General features: G+C 49.5%; 1 protein-coding gene across 7 annotated transcripts in view; it reads right to left on the minus strand.

Moving 5' to 3' along the window:
* MYO16 (myosin XVI) overlaps positions 1 to 20,349 on the minus strand; it is a 697,134-nt gene that overhangs the window by 387,097 nt on the left and 289,688 nt on the right. For all 7 annotated transcript variants that reach the window (XM_070048580.1, XM_051849982.2, XM_051849978.2 and 4 more), the window contains one exon: positions 5,141 to 5,249. In XM_070048580.1, the coding sequence (XP_069904681.1) occupies positions 5,141 to 5,249 (109 nt within the window). The remainder of the gene's footprint in view (positions 1 to 5,140; positions 5,250 to 20,349) is intronic.

The raw sequence follows: 20,349 nt of genomic DNA on the forward strand, positions 1-20,349 counted from the left end.
TTTTTGGACCTCAAAAGTGGAAGAAAGCTAAATGCACTCATGCAATTTGCTGTAATACGATTCCCGCACACGATTCTCTAAGCTCGCAGAATCGCGGCTAACCCTAATTTTTATCTCCAGAGTAAGTGTCCTGGAAGATCCAAGGAGGCAAAAAAATTGAGAAGGCAAATAAGGAAAGAGGCTCCCAGCAAAGAGAAATCAACGTGTTTGAGCCCAAAGGCTCCCGTGACCTCCATCCTGCCTTTCTCCCTCAGGCCTGATGCGGTCCACAGCCGGGGACTGCACGGGGCACCCTGGGGTGCACTTGCTTCCGAACGGTGTGTGATGCTGAAAAGGCTGGTGCAGGGCAGCACCGTGAAGAACCAGGAAGCCGAGGAGAGACCAGGGGGGCTGCTCAGCCTGGGGTTCCCTGACGAGGGAATGGGGAAGGCCAGGACTGGGCCCCCCAGACATGAGCACTTCCAGAGACAACTGCAGTAACCCAGAGAGAAAGACCAGGCTTTAATGGAGGCAGAGACGGCACAATCCGTGAGGGAGGTGGACTCGTTTCCAAGAAGTCAGGGAAGCAGAATCTTAAGATTTGACGAGAATCAGATGTAACAGGTTGGGGGGGGGGGTGATGTTCAGATATCTGGATTCCTGACTGTAATTGTGAAATACGGAAGGTGGATAGAGCCCGACAGGGCAGTGATAAGTTCCATATTGGACAGGCTATTTCATATTATTTGACATCCAAGTCAAGAGGCTGAGTAAATTTGCACATACAGGACTGAAGAACTTAACCCGTAATTCAGGGGGCCAGAGCTGTGGCTTAGCCGGTTAAGCTGCTGCCTGCAGCACTGGCATCCCATATGGGTGCCGGTTCGAGTCCCAGTTGCTCTACTTCTGATCCAGCTCCCTTGCCTGTCAGTGCACCTGAGACGGCAGCAGAGGATGGCCTGAGTGCTTGGGCCCCTGCACCCCCACGGGAGATTCGGAAGAAGCTCCTCTGGCTCCAGGCTTCAGTCCAGCCCATCTCTGGCCATAGTGGCCATTTGGGGAGTGAACCAACTGATGGAAGATCTCTCTGTCTCTTTCCCTCTGCATTCTCTCTGCATAACTCTAGCTTTCAAATAAAAAATAAATAAATATTTTAAAAAATATAATTTAGGGGCCAGTGCTGTGGCATAGTAGGTAAAGCCACCATCCCATATGGGATGCTGGTTCTAGTCCCAGCTGCTCCTCTTCCTATCCGGCTCTCTGTCATGGTCTGGGAAGTCAGTACAAGATGGCCCAAGTCCTTGGGTCCCTGCATCCACATGGGAGACCTGGAAGAAGCTCCTGGCTTCAGATCAGCATAGCTCCAGGCATTGTGGCCAATTGGGGAGTGAACCAGCAGATGGAAGACCTCTCTCTCTCTCTCTCTCTCTCTCTGCTTCTCCTTCTCTCTCTCTGTATCTCTGACTTTCAAATACATAAATAAATCCTTTTAATAAATATAATTCAGCTAGAGGGGTATTCTTGGGAGCAGGCACTGGGTCAAAATACAAGGGTGAGATGACCAGCAAGAGTGAGTGGAGACAAATTCATCAACAGCAAAGCCCAGGAATGGCCCACCCTCAGGGCTGTGAAAACACAAGCCAAGCAGTGGAAGAAAACTTCGGTCAGAAGGAGCTGGGGAGAGGGCAGGTGGACTCTGGAGAGATCATGGCAAGACAGGGTTTTCCCGAGAATGGCACAGGGATGGGGTCATGAAGGGAACAGGACAGAGACTGCTGGAGGGAACACCACGGACCACAATGCCGAGAGCTGCAGGAGCGGTTCCCGTGGGCTGGTGGCTGAGTAACAGGAGACAGGAACTCAGCAGAACAAAGTTACTTTTCTTTTGCAGGGAGGGGCAGAGGGCAGTGGGCAGTGCTGCCCGCAGAGCCAAGCAGTGCCCTTGCGTTTTCCAGGGACGTGCATACAGGTGTGTGCATCCTGGTCCACGCTGAGCCCGCCCCCCAGCCCCTTCGTCCTGCTGCTCCTTTCGTAACCGATGGCTTTCCCCACCTGCCAGCCGGCTGGCCTCACCCAGGGCATCTCGAATCCGTCAAACTTCCATGAGCCTGCTTGTCTCATTTACGGCCCGTGCAGCGCCGGCGGTGAGCCAGGGTTAATTGCTGTGCCGGGGGTACAGTGTGCGTTGGTGGTGACAGTACAACGAGGACCAGCAATTTCCATATCACCTGCCTGTTCGTGAGGCCGCCTGCCTCCTCCTGCCACCTGCGATGCACAGCACCCAAGTACAGGGCCACCAGGCACAGAGTCTCATCTCAGAATCTCAGGAATACGCGAGGACATCATCAGCGCCCTCTGTCACGGCAGATGACGCGAGAGTCACCAACCACAGGCCCAGAGAATAAATGGAATCAGACAGCGCTCCCTGGGAATGGGCCGGTGATGCAGACAGGCGGGAGGGAGACTGACAGACACAGGAAGGGAGGGAGGGAGGGCAGATGGACGTGGAGGCAGAGCCCGGGCAACAGCAGGCACGCACGGAAAACGGAATTAAAAATTTAAGAGGAATAAATTGAGTTTGTTCCAGCAAACTTGGGTTTTGCAAACTGATTGTGACAGCCACCGTTACGACCGATTTTCTCCTCACCTTCCAGAATTGGTACCTTCTGAAATGAAAACATTACCTTTTTTTCCCTTTTACATAGGAAATATATAGTAGGCAAACACCAAAACTTCCCATCGAACGAATGCTCGAGTGAACTGGAAAACACACAAGTGATGGTAACACTTTTGCACACAGAAATTCTTTTCTTTTCCTTTTTTGATGGCACACCAGCAGTTGTGTTTTATCTTTACGCCACGTTGCTGAGGTGTGCTCGACCTCCAGAGTTAACACGCGCAAGCTGATGAATTTGTAGACGTGCACACATCTGTGAGTCGGTCGGCACTGTCAATGCCATAAACAGAGCTGTCACCTCCGTTTCTTCTTGTTGTTACAGAAGGTTGACATCCATCATCAGAAATCCACAGAGATGCTCTCAAGTCTGAAACTTTTTTTTTTTTGACAGGTAGAGTTATAAACAGTGAGAGAGAGAGACAGAGAGAAAGGTCTTCCTTTTGCTGTTGGTTCACCCCCCAATGGCCGCTGCAGCCAGCGCACCATGCTGATCTGAAGGCAGGAGCCAGGTGCTTCTCCTGGTCTCCCATGGGGTGCAGGGCCCAAGCACTTGGGCCATCCTCCACTGCACTCCCTGGCCACAGCAGAGAGCTGGCCTGGAAGAGGGGCAACCGGGACAGAATCCGGCGCCCCGACCGGGACTAGAACCTGGTGTGCCGGCGCCGCAAGGCGGAGGATTAGCCTAGTGAGCTGGAGCGCCGGCCTGAAGTCTGAAACTTTTTGAGTGCACACGATGCTTAACAAGTTTTAGGTTTGGGGGCCAGAGCTGTGGCACAGTAGACTAAGCCTCTGCCTGTAGCACTGGCATCCAATAGGGCCGCTGGTGCTCCTCTTCTGATCCAGCTCCTTGCTTGTGGCCTGGGAAAGCAGCAGAGAATGGACCAAGTCCTTGGGCCCCTGCACCCATGTGGGAGACCCAGAGGAAGCTCCTGGCTCTTAGCTTCGGATTTGTCCAGCTCCGGCTGCTGTGGCCATTTGGGGAGTGTACCAGTGGATGAAAGACCTTTCTCTCTGTCCGTCACTCTCTCTGTCTGTAACTCTGTCTCTCAAACAAATACATCTTTAGGTTTTGCAGCATTTTTTTCCAGTGTCAGAATTTTGGATTTTGGATGCCGAATGAGCAAAGTCTGTGCAGACATTCCAAGTCCAGAGGGCTCTGGAATCTGAAGCAGCGTGGTCCGCAGCCTCTGTGTAAGGGACGTGGGGACACTTCACGTAGGATCGACCTGTCCCAGACGGTTCTGAAGCAGGCAACACCACGGCAGCCGGTCCTGTAGGCACTGCCACAGCCAAGTTCCCCTTGCAAATTCCGAACTGTGTGTCACATGGGGAGTTTTGCAAATGCCCAAAGCACTGCCTTCGCCACAGTGAAATCTGCCTTGTCTAAGCTTCGTTTCCTGTGGAAGCAATGGGCTCTTCTCCATCAACTCACAGCTGATAGGGTCTCAAAAAAGCCAGGGAGTCTGGAGGGGCGAGGGGCGAGGGGCGAGGGGCTGGGGTCTGCCCTGACTCGGCGACCTTTGGCACAGAGGGCTCCTCACCCGCTCTTCCCTGCCCCCACCGATAGAAATCACCAGGCTTCTTCGCTTCCAGAACGAACGAGCTGCTTTCTTCAAGTATCACGACTTGATTATTCCAAGTCATTCCCAGATGCCAACGAGAGAGAGGAGGCAGTGGGCATGGGGACAAGGAGGCCAATGGGAGAGCGTCTCCAGGAGGAGGAGAAGGGGAGGGGTCTAGATACTGTGTGGCTCCCTCCAGGGGCAACCTCGAGGGGACTCTAATTCCTGTGTTGGTATTTATACCTAAACAGCAGAAAAAGAACACGCACCACTCTGTATTTGCGTGCTGTATGGGCTCAGGGATTCCAACACCTCCTGTTTTCTCACGGCTGTACTTCCTCACAGAATTATACGCTGGGTTGGTTTAATTAAACGCTGTCAGTGAACACACTTTGGGCTCAGTCTCATCTTTGCAAGCCGGCCTCACGATCGGGGGCCATCTCCTGATGACATGTGGGTTTCCAAGTGTCACCTGAGGGACTTCCTGTATACCGTGCACACTGAAGCCCTCACTCTCCAGTCCTCACAAAGACCACCTGCTCCTGGGAGAATACACTTGATTTGACCTTGCTCTCATTAGCTTAAAATTCAATTGTGCTGGTTCATGTCCCTTCCCCTCCCAGGGGAGAACAGAATATAATTAGAAACCCAGTCCTGCTAATTATGGACTTTAGATGCCTGCTACGCATTCCTTCATTGTTGGCCTCTGGATTTCTGCTGTCTTGCAAAAACCTGTCTTGACCAGACTGGCAGTGCAGTGCAGAGAGAACAATGAAACACTGAACAGAAAAATACCTTATTTTACACCATCTAAATAAATGACACCAATCAGAAGTCATGTAAGCACTGCCCATATGAAGGAATGCACACTTACAATCCAACAGTTTATTTCTTTCTATAGCTTTACAAAGTGGCAGCCTACCATTCTCGTCCAGATAGGTCAGTAAGATAGAGCTGGATTCTGTCCCTTCTATGGCGTAATCTAATGGGATATTTCCGTTGACATCCTGGAGAAGGACATTGGCTCCAGCCTATGTAAAAAAAGGAAAAAATAGCATCATCTATACAGTTAGATAGAAAAGCAAGTACACAATTTACTTTACTATTAGTCAGGAAACATCCAGAATTAATTTATGTCAGACATAACCTTGAAGAATCATGGAGGACACTAGAATTATTTTTAAGACAAAGATACTCAGACTTGCAGAGGCTCCTGTGTTCTCCAAATGTTCACTACTCTTGCAACACCTTGCAACCAGCTACTTCCTCTCCCACCCCGGGTTGCTAAACCCAGAATCATCGATCAATGGCGGCTACACCATACTCTGTGTCGGCTGGCTCCATAGCCTGTCTGGTTTCGTAGGAGAGGAGAGGGAGGTCACCTCTCCATTCTTTGGTTCCTACCTGAGCTCTTTAGCTGGATCACAGTTAATACGAGGCTAGTTAACCACAGGAAAGCATAAAGGTTTCATTACATTTACACGCACATGCGGATCGTCACAGGAAAGTCTGAGGAAGGTACCAAAGCATGACGCTCTTCCGCTCTGTAGACAAGCAATGGTGATTGACAGGAGAAATGGATCTCTGGACTAGGGCAGGGCATTCCCGGGGTGCCACTAAAAGACGGAAGGAGGGGAGCAGGAGCCTGTGCTGGTAAGGGGCATTCCACAAGGCTGTTCAGATCCACTGTAGCCTCAGTCTGCAGCCTCTGGTGGCCATGGCTCTTTCCTGGCCTTGCTGCAAGGACTTCCATCCCCGCAGAATCTTCATCCCATGCCGCGTGCAGGAAAACACAGCCAAACGGCCCATCTGACGTGCCACTTCCTCAAGTGACTTCAGCCTGAAACAATCAATGAGGCAATTGGCATCTGTTGAGATGGCCCGGCTTTGTCTCCTTTGCTTCTAAGACCAGAGTTGTGTCCACAGCCTTCAGAGAGTCTGAGTGCTGGGCTCCTCTGTGAACAAGTGTAGCTTTGAACGAGCTTGCCCCACATACACTAGGAATCGTCTGCAAACCATTTTCACACTACAGTGCTTTCATAAACCCCCTGCTAATGGCTGCAGATTAGTTTTCCTCTTCCTAGAAAATGTTCTCTAACTAAAAGCATACCCTGTCTGGTCTGTAACAGAAGTGGACTGACGACATCAAATAGGATTATTCCACCTTTTAGCCTCGAAGCGCCCCCATCAGCACAGAACTCTGAGTGCTCTGATCCAGCCAGGATGTGCCCCGGCTTAACCTCCATGGGGCAATGCAGGGGGTGAAGCCACCACCTGTGACACTGGCATCTGATTCTGGAGAGCCTGTTTGAGTCCCAGCTGCTTCGTGTCCATTCTGGCTCCCTTTTAATGCGCCTGTGAAAGCAGTGGAAGATGGCCCAGTGGTTGGGTCCCTGTCTCCATGTGGGAGGCCCAGATGGAGTTCCAGGCTCCTGGCTCCAGCCCTGTCCAGCCCTGGCCCTTGCAGTCATTTGGGGAGTGAACCAGAAGTCGAAACGTCTGTCTCCCTTGCTGGCTCTGTCACTCTGCCTTTGAGATAAACAAATAAATCTTTAAAAAACTGCAATGCTTCTTTCATTCTTGAAAACAGATCACACGAAGGTCGCTATGCCTCACATCCTTTAATGAGCGACACTAAGTTTTTCCAACGCGGCTAATATCTTTCCCCGAGGGCATGATGTGAACACACACCCATCCTCTAAGGTTTTCCATATGCCTCCCAATAGCATGGGCATACATTCAGGGTGCAAGTTTTCCGCTATTTTCTCGAGGCAATAGGACTCTGTGTGACAATGATAACATGGTTCTTTTTTAAAATTTATTTGGAAGTCAGAATTACAGAGAGATGGAGAGATAGATATCTTCCAACCGCTGGTTCACTCCCCACATTGCCAAAACAGCCAGGGCTGGGCCAGGCCAAGACAAGGTGCGAGGAGCTTCCTCCAGGTCTCTCATGTGAGGGCAGGGGCCTACACACTTGGGCTATCCTCTGCTGCTTTTCCCAGGCCATCAGCAGGGAGCTGGATTGGAAGTGGAGCAGCCGGGACACAAACTGGTGCCCATTTGGAATGTTGGCATTGCTATGTCTCAATGCCAGCCCCAGTAATATAGTTCTTAAGCTCTCAAAATTCATAACTTGACATAAAAATGCGACTCATATTCACATTTCTATATAAATATTTAGGACTTTTGTCTTCTGTCATTCTGTTTATAAATAAACATTTTCCCTATAACTTCTCAAGTTGGACTTCTTTCTAAAGAACTCCAAATATATTGCAAAAACAAATAAAGAAGAAGATTAAAGTGGTAAAATATTCTATATATTAAAATTGTCTCCCAAGATAAGCTGTATTGCTTACCTCAATTTTCTATAACCATGTAAAGGGGTTCCTTTATCTGAACAGAGTGAGAAAGCTGTCACTTATACTGAGTTTTCATTTTCCTAGGAAAGCATGCCATTTTTAAAGATTTATTTATTCATTTGAAAGTCAGAGTTACAGGGAGAGAAGGAGAGACAGAGAGCGAGACATTTCATCCACAGATGGTGGCAATGGCCAGGGCTGGGACAGGCCAAACCCAGGAGCCAGGAGCCTCTTCTAGTCTCCCACGTGGGTGCAGGGGCCCAAACACTCAGGCCATCTTCTGCTGCTTTCCCAGGTCATCAGCAGGGAGCTGGATTGGAAGTAAAGCAGCTGGGACTCAAACTAACACCCACAGGGGATGTTGGCCTCCCAGGCAGCAGCTTTAGCTGCGACACCACAATGACAGCCGCCAAAGCATTTTCCAGCCCAATCTTAAGGTCCTGAAGACATCAAGTTCTCTTCTTAGTACATTCAACTGAATTTTTGTTATTCATAGTTTGAGAAATATTACTTTAGGCACATCCTCTTTTCTCAGGTCAGGATTTTTGGTTTTTATTTATATATAAATAAGCAAATTTCATGTATTTCATATACACAGAATAGGAGCACAGTGACACTCCCCCCACCCTCCCTCCCGCCCACGCTTCCACCCTCTCTCCTTCCTTTCTTGTTCTTTGAATTTTTTTTCAGTGATACTTTTCCTTGCTTTAATATTTGTTGTCATTTTCTGCTTTTGAAATGAGCTCTTGATGACAAAATATCCAACTACACTCAAAAGAGGGTATAGAAAAAGCCAGCCATTGGCACAGCATGGAGAAGCCCACAGTAAGGACAGACAGCAGCAGCAGGTGGCGAGAGGAGGGAAGTGATTGAAGCGTGGTTACAAATGTCTGCAGGAAGCTAACACTATCCAACAGGTTGTGCCCTAATGCTAGCACAGGTTAGACTAGTCACTACCTTGGTGGGTGGCCTCAGTGTGTTTGGGTTCAGATTCTACACAGCAACACAATTTCTTCCAGTTAAGAGTTCTTGGCTTGCACCGATGACATGGTGACCGGGGTACTGGACCAGTTTATTAGTTTTTCAAAATGCTGTCATAGACCTGATAGATGTACTGAGAGACTTCAGGAGCTCTGCACTTCAGTGACAGCGTATAATTCTATTTCTCTGTATGTGTGTGTGTGTGTGTCTCCCTCTCTCTGTGTAATTCTGACTTTCAAATAAATAAATCAATCTTAAAAGAAAAGAAAACCATATATGCAAGCGCCTGGGCAGACGATGAAGTACCATCAATCACAACGGAAACAGGAAATTAACTTGGGGCTGAGCGGGCGGTGCACTGGGAGACAGTGTCTTCTACACATCGAGAAGTCCTGGTGCTCTTTTCAAAGGCAGCTTCTCCCTAAGCACGGTGAGGGGAAGCTTAGCTGGGCTCCTTCACTGAAATCACACGTCACTGATGACCACGTTGTGTGTGCTGCTGGACCACCAGGGGTTGTTCCCGGGACAGAAGCCAGCCCTCCTCAGAGCTGGCAGCTGCCACAGCCACCGACCGTGCCGTGTTCCTCCTCATCCTCCTAGCACCTTCCACAGTACACGCACATATTAGGTACTAGAGCATACTCAGAAAACAATTGAAAAATAAGGAGCCCACATGATTAAAAACAGAGGCAAAGAATGTCCATTTTCAAATTTTATGACCTTTGTTTTCAAGAGTTGATAGGTAACATTCCTGTGGAATTATATTCCCTGCCTTCACTTTTTCCACATTTGTGACTCTTTCTATTGAACTGCAGAGAGAAATTTAAGATTTATTTGTTTATTTGAGAGCAGAGTTACAGACAGACAGCAGAAAAGACAGAGGTCTGGTTCACTCCCCAAACAGCTGCAACAATGGCTGACGCCAGGAGCGTCTTCTGCAGGGACGCAGGACCCACGCCCTCTTCCACTGCTTTCCCAGGCCTTGGCCGAGAGCTGCATTGGAAGTGGAGCAGCTGAGACTTGAACTGGCATCCATTTGGGATGCCGGCGCCAGAGGCAGAGGTTTAACAGACTGTGCCACAGCGCTGGCCCTGGGCAAAGCAGTTTCTAACACAGTACATCACACTTAGGAAGATGATGGATGTTTTTCTCTGTTTAATCCAACAAGGTGAGCTGTTCTTCATGTCTGCCTCTGTTGGGAGGCGGAGCCCTGGAAAGCTGGAACATGAGAGAAGTGATTCCAGGTCTCTGTGCTGTGCCAGTCAAGCACCAACCCGTCCAGGCCACAGCCCCTCTGCGCTGGTGCTGGGCTCCTGCCTTTGCTCCTTTCCCAGCTGGGACAGGACTGGTTCTTGCCAGTAGAGGGCGCTAAAGGCACACTGTGAAGGCGGGGTGGGGTGGGGGGACTGTGGTCTTGGGGTTCCAAGGCTTGGCTTTGGGGCCCAGGAGGCTCAGTGGTGCTTGACCCTCAGTGAGTCTCCCCAGCACCCCACCAGGACATTGTTGCACACCAGCCAATGTCCTCCTCAAGTTTTGCTGGCGACCGCTTCCTGCCCGCCAGCCCTGGCGGGAGGCACCTTGCTGAAACTTGCCTCAGCCACACCCTCTGCAATGAGGTCAAGCCCCCGCTGCAGCAGAGGGGGCGTTTCTGAGAACGTCCCTGTCCTGGGTCCCCTCCTTCACCCCTGCACCTGCCATCCCTGGATCGTACTCCGAGGCTGGCTCCTTCTTAGTCATCAGCAATGATTCATGTTCGGTTCTCATCGTTCAGACTGTTGCGGAGAATTTTGGCTCCTGGCTAGACCCTAACCAGACTCTTTTCAAAAAAATGGAGTGGTCCCCAAGAGCGGCCTCTCCCAGGTGGCGTTTGGGATTGGGACAGCTGTCGTCTGGGCCAAGATCCGTGCAGGTGGGGCAGGCGTCAGTTATCCACAGCACACGGGGTGTGCCATGTGAGCCACCACCTGTGGCAGACTGTGCTTAAGTGCCAACAGGAGCAAGTGCTGTGGGAGTCCAAGGGGCTGGAGCACCAGCCCTGGCGGCAGCAACGGTGACTACAGGGCTGTGGTGTGGCACAGGGTCCCCTGTGGGCAGTGACGGCTATGACGCAAAGGAACAGAAACAAAGTCCTTTCACTGTCAGCTCAAGTCGCAAGTGGAGAACCAGACACGGTGCACCTGAGAGCGCGTGCACTCACACTGAGAGCGTGTGTGGCTGAGAGTCAAATAGCAGGGGCAGGCGTACTGAATGCTGTCACAAAATGTCAGCAGGATTCCTAATCTGTCGGAGTTTTGACCTGCAAGTCCTCATGGGTTGTGTTGAGATGCGATTCTGACACTTGGAATGCAGGATCTCGCTAGAGTCAATGAAACAGACAATAGCAAAGCTTCCAGTCCCCGAGAGCCTCCCCCTCTCTGTCTGAGAAGAAGCCCCTCGGTTCCCCTAAAAGCCCTGGATGACTTCACCTGGGACAAAGGCCTTGACAGGCGATGTTTATTTTCTTCCACATCTCCCCCACCAGCCTCTGTTTCTGCTGCACTCAAACCTTTGGAGAAATTTCACTCCCCTTCACAGGGGAGCAAACACCACGTTCCATCACATCGCAAAGGTATGAGACTGCACACACACACACACACACACACACGCACATCTGGAGGACACACGTATACTTGAATTCTTGGCCAAATGACTGCGCAGTATGAATTCACGACACGGGTGCACTTAGTGGAGACTGTAGATGCGACACGGCAGCTCCTGCAGCTGGCGATGGCTCAGGCTGCCTCCTTGTTGGCTCACCGAAACTTGGATACAACGGTGGCCTGTCTCTAATGAGTCTGTGATGCCACAATTCTCTGGCTTGACTGAGAGGATGAAGCTAAGCGCTCTGGGAGACAGGGCTGCTGGAGTGAGTGGACCACCTGGGCATGGGGCAGGGGTGGTCAGCAGGGCTGGGATGTCCCCCCGGGCTGCTGGGGCGCTGCTGCCTGTGGGAGTGGGGACCCGGCGTGTGCAAGCCAGCCAGCCAGTTCTGCCGACGCCCAGCAGGGAGCTTCCTTGTTGCCAGAACCAGCCTCCGGCATCTGGGTGAAGCCCCACCATCCAGCAGGTCCCAGGAACACACTTTCTCCGAGGGACTAACCCTCAATCCTTGGAGGTTCTTCTAGGGTTTCACCTTTCGGGGTTCACACCTTCACTTTGGGAGGCCAGCTGCTCCCTACATCTTCGGCTCTGTCATTCTTTGGCACTCCCACTCATGCTCCTCCCCGAGTTACTACTTCTTCATGCTGAATGTCCCTGTTCCAGGTGTCTCACTCTTCCGAAGGCACCCTCACTGCCTTCCTTGCTGCCCCCCTTAGAGAGGGAGTGTGGCACAGTGGTTAGCGCTCAGGCTCCAGGGTCGCACACGTGTGATGCAATCCTGGTCCTTCCACCCATTACTTTTAAGGTCCAGGCAAACTCCCTAAGGTCCTCATGTGTTGGTTTCCTATCACGTAAGAACAGGGCACAACAATCCTATACACCACCTGGAAAAGGTGCCTGCACGCCCCCTTCTGGTGCTGAGAACACACAGTCTCTCTCAGCCACGTGGCCCTGAGGATGTGTCTGTGCCAGGGCCCTCGCAGGGACAGCAGAGCACCTGAGGACGCCTAGTGGCAGCCGCAGGTTCCTGCCTGCTCACGTGTCGGCCCCAGGAACCCTGCATCAGTTACTTAGTGTCTGTGTCACTACTGGGGACAGGTGGTCTGTTGTGGAGATGAAAAGAAACGAAGAGAAAACACAGCTGTAGTGAAGTGCTAATAATAGGAAACAGGTGCGAGAAGTTTGGATCACAGGACACGGTACAGCCAGCAAAACGGCTCTCACATCCTAGGGAGTGTTTACAGCTTCCTGGAGGGTATCCTCACCAGGAGTGCCTAGTCCACGTTTCAGTGGACTGCTACAAGGGAGCATACATGCAGACAAGCACCCTTGAAAGTGATAATTCTCCACTAAGGAATACAGGAGGCGATGTAGAAGATCATTGTGCCAATGCTGAAGAACACGCAGCTATTAATGAAATATTTAACTCTACAGAGAGTCCAGGGCCTGAAGACAAAAGGTCTGTGGATCAATAGTTCCAAGAGTGGGCCCCTGGTATTCCTGGAGTAGGTAGGTGTCCCTAGTACCTGACCCTGAGAAATCCATGCCTCGGTTTCCTTCTGTCTCTTTTCTGGATGCCCAAGACTTTCTAATTCATTCTCTGTGTGGAGCTCTTTCTCTGGTCCCCGGGGAAAACAGAACCTGGCTCTTCCCAGGTCCCACCGTGAAAGATCCGAGTTCCCTTAGGGAGGCTGGCAGTACTGTTTCACATAACCGTGTGAAGTATCTGCATTTGGGAAGAACGTCTGGACACAAAAGGGCACCCTCCAGGCTGAGAGGAACACTCAGCACACTAGAGCGAAACACCCCGGCAAGCAGAACTTTTGCTGTTTCTCAAGCTACAACAGACTGAGCCCGAAAACTCCTGGGGGCAAAGCCTGCACCCCGAGAGCCAGGGCCCTCCAGACCCACTTTTGAGCTGGAACATTCAGACCTTGAGAAGGCCTGAGAGCCAACGGGCTCTGATGCGTGGGAACACCTGGCTGCCTTGACTGACACCTCCCTCCCTCCCTCTCTCTCTCTCCCTCTCTCTCTCTCTCTCTCTCTCTCTCTCACACACACACACACACACACACACTCACACTTTCCCCTTTGCATGGATTAATTACATCTCAAAATTCATTATTTTTACTTCACATTAAGATGAATATGAACGTCACTGGTAAGATTCACATCTGGTTTTTATTATCATCTGACTCAGAAGTAAACGTGCGGTTTTAAAGGATAATGGGTCCCTTTAGAACTAAAGAGCTGATGGGTTACAAAGCAAGGAGCTTCCTCGAAAGGTCAGGAGAAGCCCTCACATTACCAGAAAGATTTAATTTCTGGCAGAGTAAAGGGGAAATAACACACGGGATTTGGAGTCAGTAGCATGTTTATGCTCTTAGTTCTTACTTTAAAAAATACTTTGAACCTCTTGGCACAGGAAATCAATTTACCCAATTTTGTGAAGTAAGAAGAAACAATTCAATAAAAAATCACTCTTCACATTACACATTTATGAGACTTTATGTGTGTCCTAAAATAATTTATTTTTTCTCTTCTAAGATATGAAGGTAATATGTTTGAAATTTGAGAGGTGGAAAACAGAAAGATTAGAGGTAGATATAGAGATTTCTAAATGTGTAGGGGGTGGAGGTGGAGAGAGAGAGAGAGAGAGGAGTGCAGAGACACAGAGAGCTCTAATCTGCTGGTTCACTCTCCAGATGGCCACCAACTTCCGGGGCTGGGCTGGGCCAAAGCTGGGATCTGAGGCTTCAACACAGGTCTCCCATGTGGGTGGCAGGGGCCCGAGAATTTGAGGCCTCACTGTCGCATCCCAGGGTGTGCATCAGCAGGCAAATGGAGTCAGGAGCCGGAGCCAGATATTGAAGCCATGTGCTCCTACGTGGGACACAGCGCCTTCCTCAACATTTTAACTACCAAGCAATTTGCTGTTCTAAAATACCTGTTTGAAATGCCCTTTTACATTCTATACTTTATTCCTTGGAAATAAGAGTTCAGTATATAAAAATGAGAGAAAAACACTGTTGAACTGACAAGTGCATTAATTATATTGCCTCCTTGGATACACAGCTTGATACTTTCTGTGCAGAATGAGGAATCAACACTGAACTCTGATGTTAATTTTCTCCTGTGTTGAGTGTCCATTTGGTTGTATGCAGGGTTTTTCTTTTCTTCTTTTTTTTTCAGGAACTGGGAAACTAAAGGATTGAGAATTTCATGACGCACTTGGCTTTATATTGTAAAGCCTGGTCTGAAAATGTTATGATACAGTAGTAACAGCCCTAGCAATCTGCATATCTCCTAAGTCTTTAATATTTTAAAATAACAATATTTTACAAATATGGATTGGGAACTGGGGGAGTGGAAAGGATGTCGAGAGTGACAGCAGGCGAAAGCAGGATTCAAGAGAACCAAGTGATATGTGGTGCCCTCTAATAGACTATGCCCTGTGGGAATGCACACATGTGCATGCATGTGTGTGTGCACGTGCATGTGAGTGTACACACGCGTGCATGTGTATGCATGTTTGCATGTGTGTATGCATGTGAGTGTACACACGCGTGCATGTGAGTGTACACACGTGTGCATGCATGTGTGTGCATGTGAGTGCATGCATGCGAGTGTACACATGTGTGCATGTATTGTGCATGTGAGTGTACACACATGTGTATGTGTGTGCATGCGTGTGTGCATGTGTGTGAAATGTCTTCTGAATTTCCATCCTACACCTAATCACCAGATATAAAATTTCTTAAACTGACCAAAACTAGTAGCCTTCATCTCACTCAAAAAAGAATTTCCAAATTAAGAGTATTTAATGTATAGTTCAACAAAAACATTTTTGCTTGTACAGTGTAGATGTAAGGAAGCTCTTCCCATCCGGCTTCTGTGAGAAGATCCATCAATAATATCATGGCTGATTTTCAACAGGGGAATGAAAGCCGCCACGTTATATAAACACAGTCACCAGCAGCCCTCAGATAACTTCTGCTGTTAAGGACTGCCTAGTTCCTACCAGGAGACCTAAGCACACTCTCTCTCTACTGCAACTGAAGGGTGATCAACTTCCAAGCTGCCCTAACCCCACGTTCCTGGAGCTGTATTTGGGTCTCGGCTGCATCACTCCCCCTAAACAGGGATTGCATTTACTGCACTTCAGATGGCACACAGGGGCTGCTCCGTGGAGCAACGCTTCAAGCTACCCTTGCAACATCTGTATCCCGTCTCAGGGTCCAGTCATGGCTACCCTGCTTCTGACCCAGTTCCCTGTTAATAGGCCTGGGAATGCAGTAGATGATGGGCCAAGGTTTTGGGCCTCTGCCATCCAGAGTTCTAGGCTCCTGGATTCCTCCTGTCTCAGGCAGGCTGCTGCATCCATGTGGAGAGTGAACCAGAGGACAGAAGATCAGTCTCTCTCATACTGTCTGTCATGTTGCCTTTCAAGTAAATAAATAGATGTTGGAAAAAACAACAATGAAACCAGGGGGTTGCATTGTGGCTTAGCGACTAAAGCTGCCGCCAGCAACATCAGCATCCCATGTGGGTGCTGGTTTGAGTCCTGGCTGGTCCACTTCTGATCCAGCTCCTTGCTAATGGCCTAAGAAAAGCAGTGGAAGATGGCCCAAGTGTTTGGACCCCTGCCGCCCATGCAAGAGACCTGGAAGCTCCTGGCTCCTGACTTTAGCCTGACCCAGTCCTGGCCATTGCAGCCAACTGGAGAGTGAACCAACGGATGGAAGATCTCTCCCTGTTTTTTTTTTTCTCTCTCTCTCTGTAACTCTGATTTTCAAATAAATAAATAATCTTTAGCAAAAATAGTTAAATGAAAACAGATGGCATTTGAACCAATGGATACACATGTCCTATAAATAAACATTTATTGATTTATGTTATGAGTAATTTAATCTCAATGTATACTTACAAACTGTTTTACCTGTTAATAATTCTCTTATTAATACTGAGATGTAAATGAGAACATCAAATGGCATTTTTAAAAGAGATTTATTTATTTGACAGGAAGAGGACGAGGAATGGAGGAAGGGAGGGAGACAGAGAGACAGGGAGAGATCTTCTATCTGCTGGTTCACTACCCAAAAGGCTACACTGGCCAGTGCTGGGCCAGGCCGAAGCCAGGAGCCTGGAACTCCATCTGGGTCTCCCACATGGGTGGCAGGGGCCCAAGAAGAGGAGCCATCATCTGCTGATTCCCCAGACACAGTAGCAGGGAGCTGAATTGGAAGTGAAGCAGCCGGGACTCAAACCAGCGTTCACACGGAATGCTGGCAGTGGCTTCTGGTTCGCCACAACGCTGGTCCCTCTTCTGGCACTGCAGTAAATACCACTTTGATACGTGCTGAAGCTCTCGGGATATTTTAGTTGCATATAGTTTTGAATTTCCCGCAAAAGCAGTACATATTACTTGTATGGCCTTAGCAGCTCATGACAAGAGCCTTGGGTGATTACTGACATCATAAATAAGAGTGTCAATTGTTAAATCAACAACAGGAGTCACTGTGCACCTATCCCCCATGTAGGACCTCTGCTCTTAGTGTGTTGTACTATGAGAATTAATGGTAAAACTACTATCCGAACAATACTCTATACTTTGTGTGTCTGTGTGGGTGCAGTCTGTTGAAATCTTGAAATCTTTACTTAGTATATATTAAGTTGATCTTCTGTATATAAAGATAATTGAGAATGAATCATGGCTGGCGCCGCGGCTCACTAGGCTAATCCTCCACCTTGTGGCGCCGGCACACCGGGTTCTAGTCCCGGTCGGGGCGCTGGATTCTGTCCCAGTTGCCCCTCTTCCAGGCCAGCTCTCTGCTGTGGCCAGGTAGTGCAGTGGAGGATAGCCCGAGTACTTGGGCCCTGCACCTCATGGGAGACCAGGATAAGTACCTGGCTCCTGCCATCGGATCAGTGTGGTGCGCTGGCCGCAGCGCACTGGCCACGGCGGCCATTGGAGGGTGAACCAACGGCAAAAAGGAAGACCTTTCTCTCTGTCTCTCTCTCTCACTGTCCACTCTGCCTGTCAAAAAAAAATTAAAAAAAAAAAAGAAAATGAATCATGATGAATAATGGGTTGGGAGAGGGAGTGGGAGATGGGATGGTTGAGGGTGGGAGGGAGGTTGTGGGGGGAAAAGCTGCTATAATTCAAAAGTTGTACTTTGGAAATTTATATTTATTAAATAAAAGTTGAAAAGAAAAAAAAAGCAGTACATATTACCCCTGTATGCCCATCAGGGGTCCCACTGCATCCATCAGAAATAACATCTTGAAACCCTCACCCCAGCACCTCTGAACGTGGCCTTGTTTGGAAACCAGCCACTGCAGATGTGCCTAGTTAACTAACTGGTTAATCCAGGATGCCTCCTGGCCTCATAAGACCAGAGAAGTACGGAGACAGATACAGACATGGAAGGAAGACAGCCACGTGAAGCTGTTATACAGATGGGGTTATGGGGCCAGCTGGGAGGAAGTGCCAAGAACCGGAAGGCAGGACAGAGGGTCTCTCCCACCCCGGGCAGCAAGTTCTTAAAGGGAGTAGGTGTGGGGAGCAGCTCGGACTAGACTAGGTTACTGGAATTAAGACTTATTCTATGCATCTGCTCTCCCACAATATGGTGCTGGGAGAGGAGGAAACAGCTTCTACACAGCTGCCTCCAGTTCAACCAATAAACAGCAGGACCTGCTCCTGATTGGAGGAGAGCAGAGTACTCGGCGTGTGGGCAGCCGAGTTGGGATTGGCAGAGGAGGACTATAAAGGAGGAGAGAGATGGCATGAACCAGGAACATCTAAGGGGAACACCTGTGCAGCCCCCGAGAGAGGCGGCTGGCGGTGTGCCGCTCCCCCGCGGAAGTGGGGAATGTGGCAGGGGGAACCGCCCTTCCACGGAGGTGGAAGGGACAGTAGCCAACCCGGGAAGAACCAGCAGCAAACCCGGGGAGGGCTGAGCAGACGAAAGAACAGCGCAGGGTCCTGTGTCGTTCCTCCACGAAAACGGGGAGCGACAAGTAGGGGCCTGGGACACCTTGGTTGCAGCTGTAGATGTGTGAGTAAATCTTCATGTCCGTGGTTCTTTATCAGGGCAGTCCTAGGACTCTAACACAGTGCCTTTTCCACTACCCAGTGCAACTGACTGAAAGCTTACGTCCCTCTGCAAATTCGTATATTGAAGCTAACCCCTAAGGAAATAGTGTTTGAAGGTGGGATACCTTGGGGAGGCAGGCACCTCATGATTGAGATTAGTGCCTCTATAAAAAAAAGAAAACAATACAATCCCAGATCAGCAAAACTGGTTAGCCTCCAGTGTTAGGTAGCAAAGAAAAAGTGGAGAAGACACCAATGACTGAAATCATCAATGAAAGAGCGCAGGTGGCATTAGGGGTCTCCTGGGCACTGAAAAGATAGTGAAGGGTTACCGGGAACAACGCTGCACCCACAGAATTTATCATGTAGATGAAGTGGGCCAATTCCTAGAAAGATAAAATCTGCCAAACTCACTTAGGAAACAGACCTTCTGAACAAGGCTGCATCTATTAAATAAATTGAAGCAATTATTAATAACTTCCAAGACATAATGTACCAGTCCCAGATGGTTTCACTGGTAGAGTCTACAAAGTACTTAATGGAGAAAATGTATCAGTTCTCTACAGTCGTAGAAGACAGAAGCAGTGGGGCAAGCATTTGGCTCAGTGGAGTGCCTGGTTCAAGTCCCAGCTCCACTTCTAACCCAGCTTCCTGCGCATGCACATCTGTGGGGAGAGCAGGTGGCAGCTCAGGTACGTTGGGATTGAGTTTGGTAGTATTTTGTTGAAAATGTTTGCACCTGTGTTAATGAGCGAGCTTGGCCTGTAGTTTGTATTTCATGCAATGTCTTTCATTGGTTTTGATGTTAAAGTTGGTTTTCTGGCCTCACAGAGTGATTCAGGAAGTAGCCCCTCTGCTTCCGCTTCTCTCCTTTCCTTTATGTATTCTCACTTCCCTTGAAAGTAGAGAGACAGAGACACATATGCCACCGCAGGTTCACTCACAGGTGCCTACAACATCTGGGACGGCACAGGCTGACGCCAGGACCCTGGAACCTAATCCAGGTCTTCCATGTGGTGAGGTGGAAGACAGGGACGTGAGAAGAGGCTGTACATCCCATTTATCAGGGAAACGCAAAGTGACGAGACAAGGGGACAAGGAGACACCACTCTGCACCTTTTCAGATGGCCGAAACCAGCGCCCTGACAGCAGCAAACACTGTGAGAACGCAGAGAACCGGACGATTTCCTCACTGCTGGTAGCATGTCAACGCCGTGCAGAGGGAGGGCACTTGGCCGAGTGGGTGACACTGCAGTCCCGCACTGGACTGCCTGGGTTCCTGTCCCAGCTGTGCTCCCAATCCCAGCTTCCTGTCAGTAGGCCATGGCTCAAGTGGCTGGGTCACTGCCACCAACACTGGGGACCCGGACTGAAGTCCCGTGTCCAAGCTTTGGCCTGGCGTGGCCCAGCCATGGCCATCCCGGGCCTCTGGGGAGTGAACCAGTACATGGCGATCGACCAATCACTCTCTCTCTCTCTCTTTCTCTCTCTCATTCAGTCTCACAGGTTTCCCCTTCTATTCCAGTCCTCTCTAGCTCTGTTTCCACTTACCCTGGGCTCACTGTACTCTAGCCACACAGGTCACACCACCCCCAGACAGCCCAGCTCCCGGATTCGGAACCCTCAACTCTCTGCACCGCCCACTGCCCAAGGGCATCCTCGGATAACTCCAGCCTTCCTCCTAAACTTCATGGCTGTGTGCTACCCTGTGCTGTTCTACTTTTCTCACAGGCATTACCACTACGCAGTGTTTTCAATATATACAGAGCTAATAATTTATAATGTATTCTAGTACATTATAAGCTCCCTGAAGGAAAGTCTTTTGATTCTACTGTGTGTACAGGATCGTATCCAGCAGATGGTAGGTGCTGAGGAAATATCGGAAAGTGAATAAATTAATTATCCATAAAATTCAACAATATATGTTATCACTGATGACTGATACAGAACAGTTTTAATTCTAGGAAAAACTATTGCTCGGCCAGTTGTATGCTCAGTGCATTTCTTCTGTCATAAATCAGCTGCTCAACTGCTTTGGCTATTTAAAAC

Source organism: Oryctolagus cuniculus, chromosome 9, assembly GCF_964237555.1.
Source record: "Oryctolagus cuniculus chromosome 9, mOryCun1.1, whole genome shotgun sequence".
Lineage (NCBI taxonomy): Eukaryota > Metazoa > Chordata > Mammalia > Lagomorpha > Leporidae > Oryctolagus > Oryctolagus cuniculus.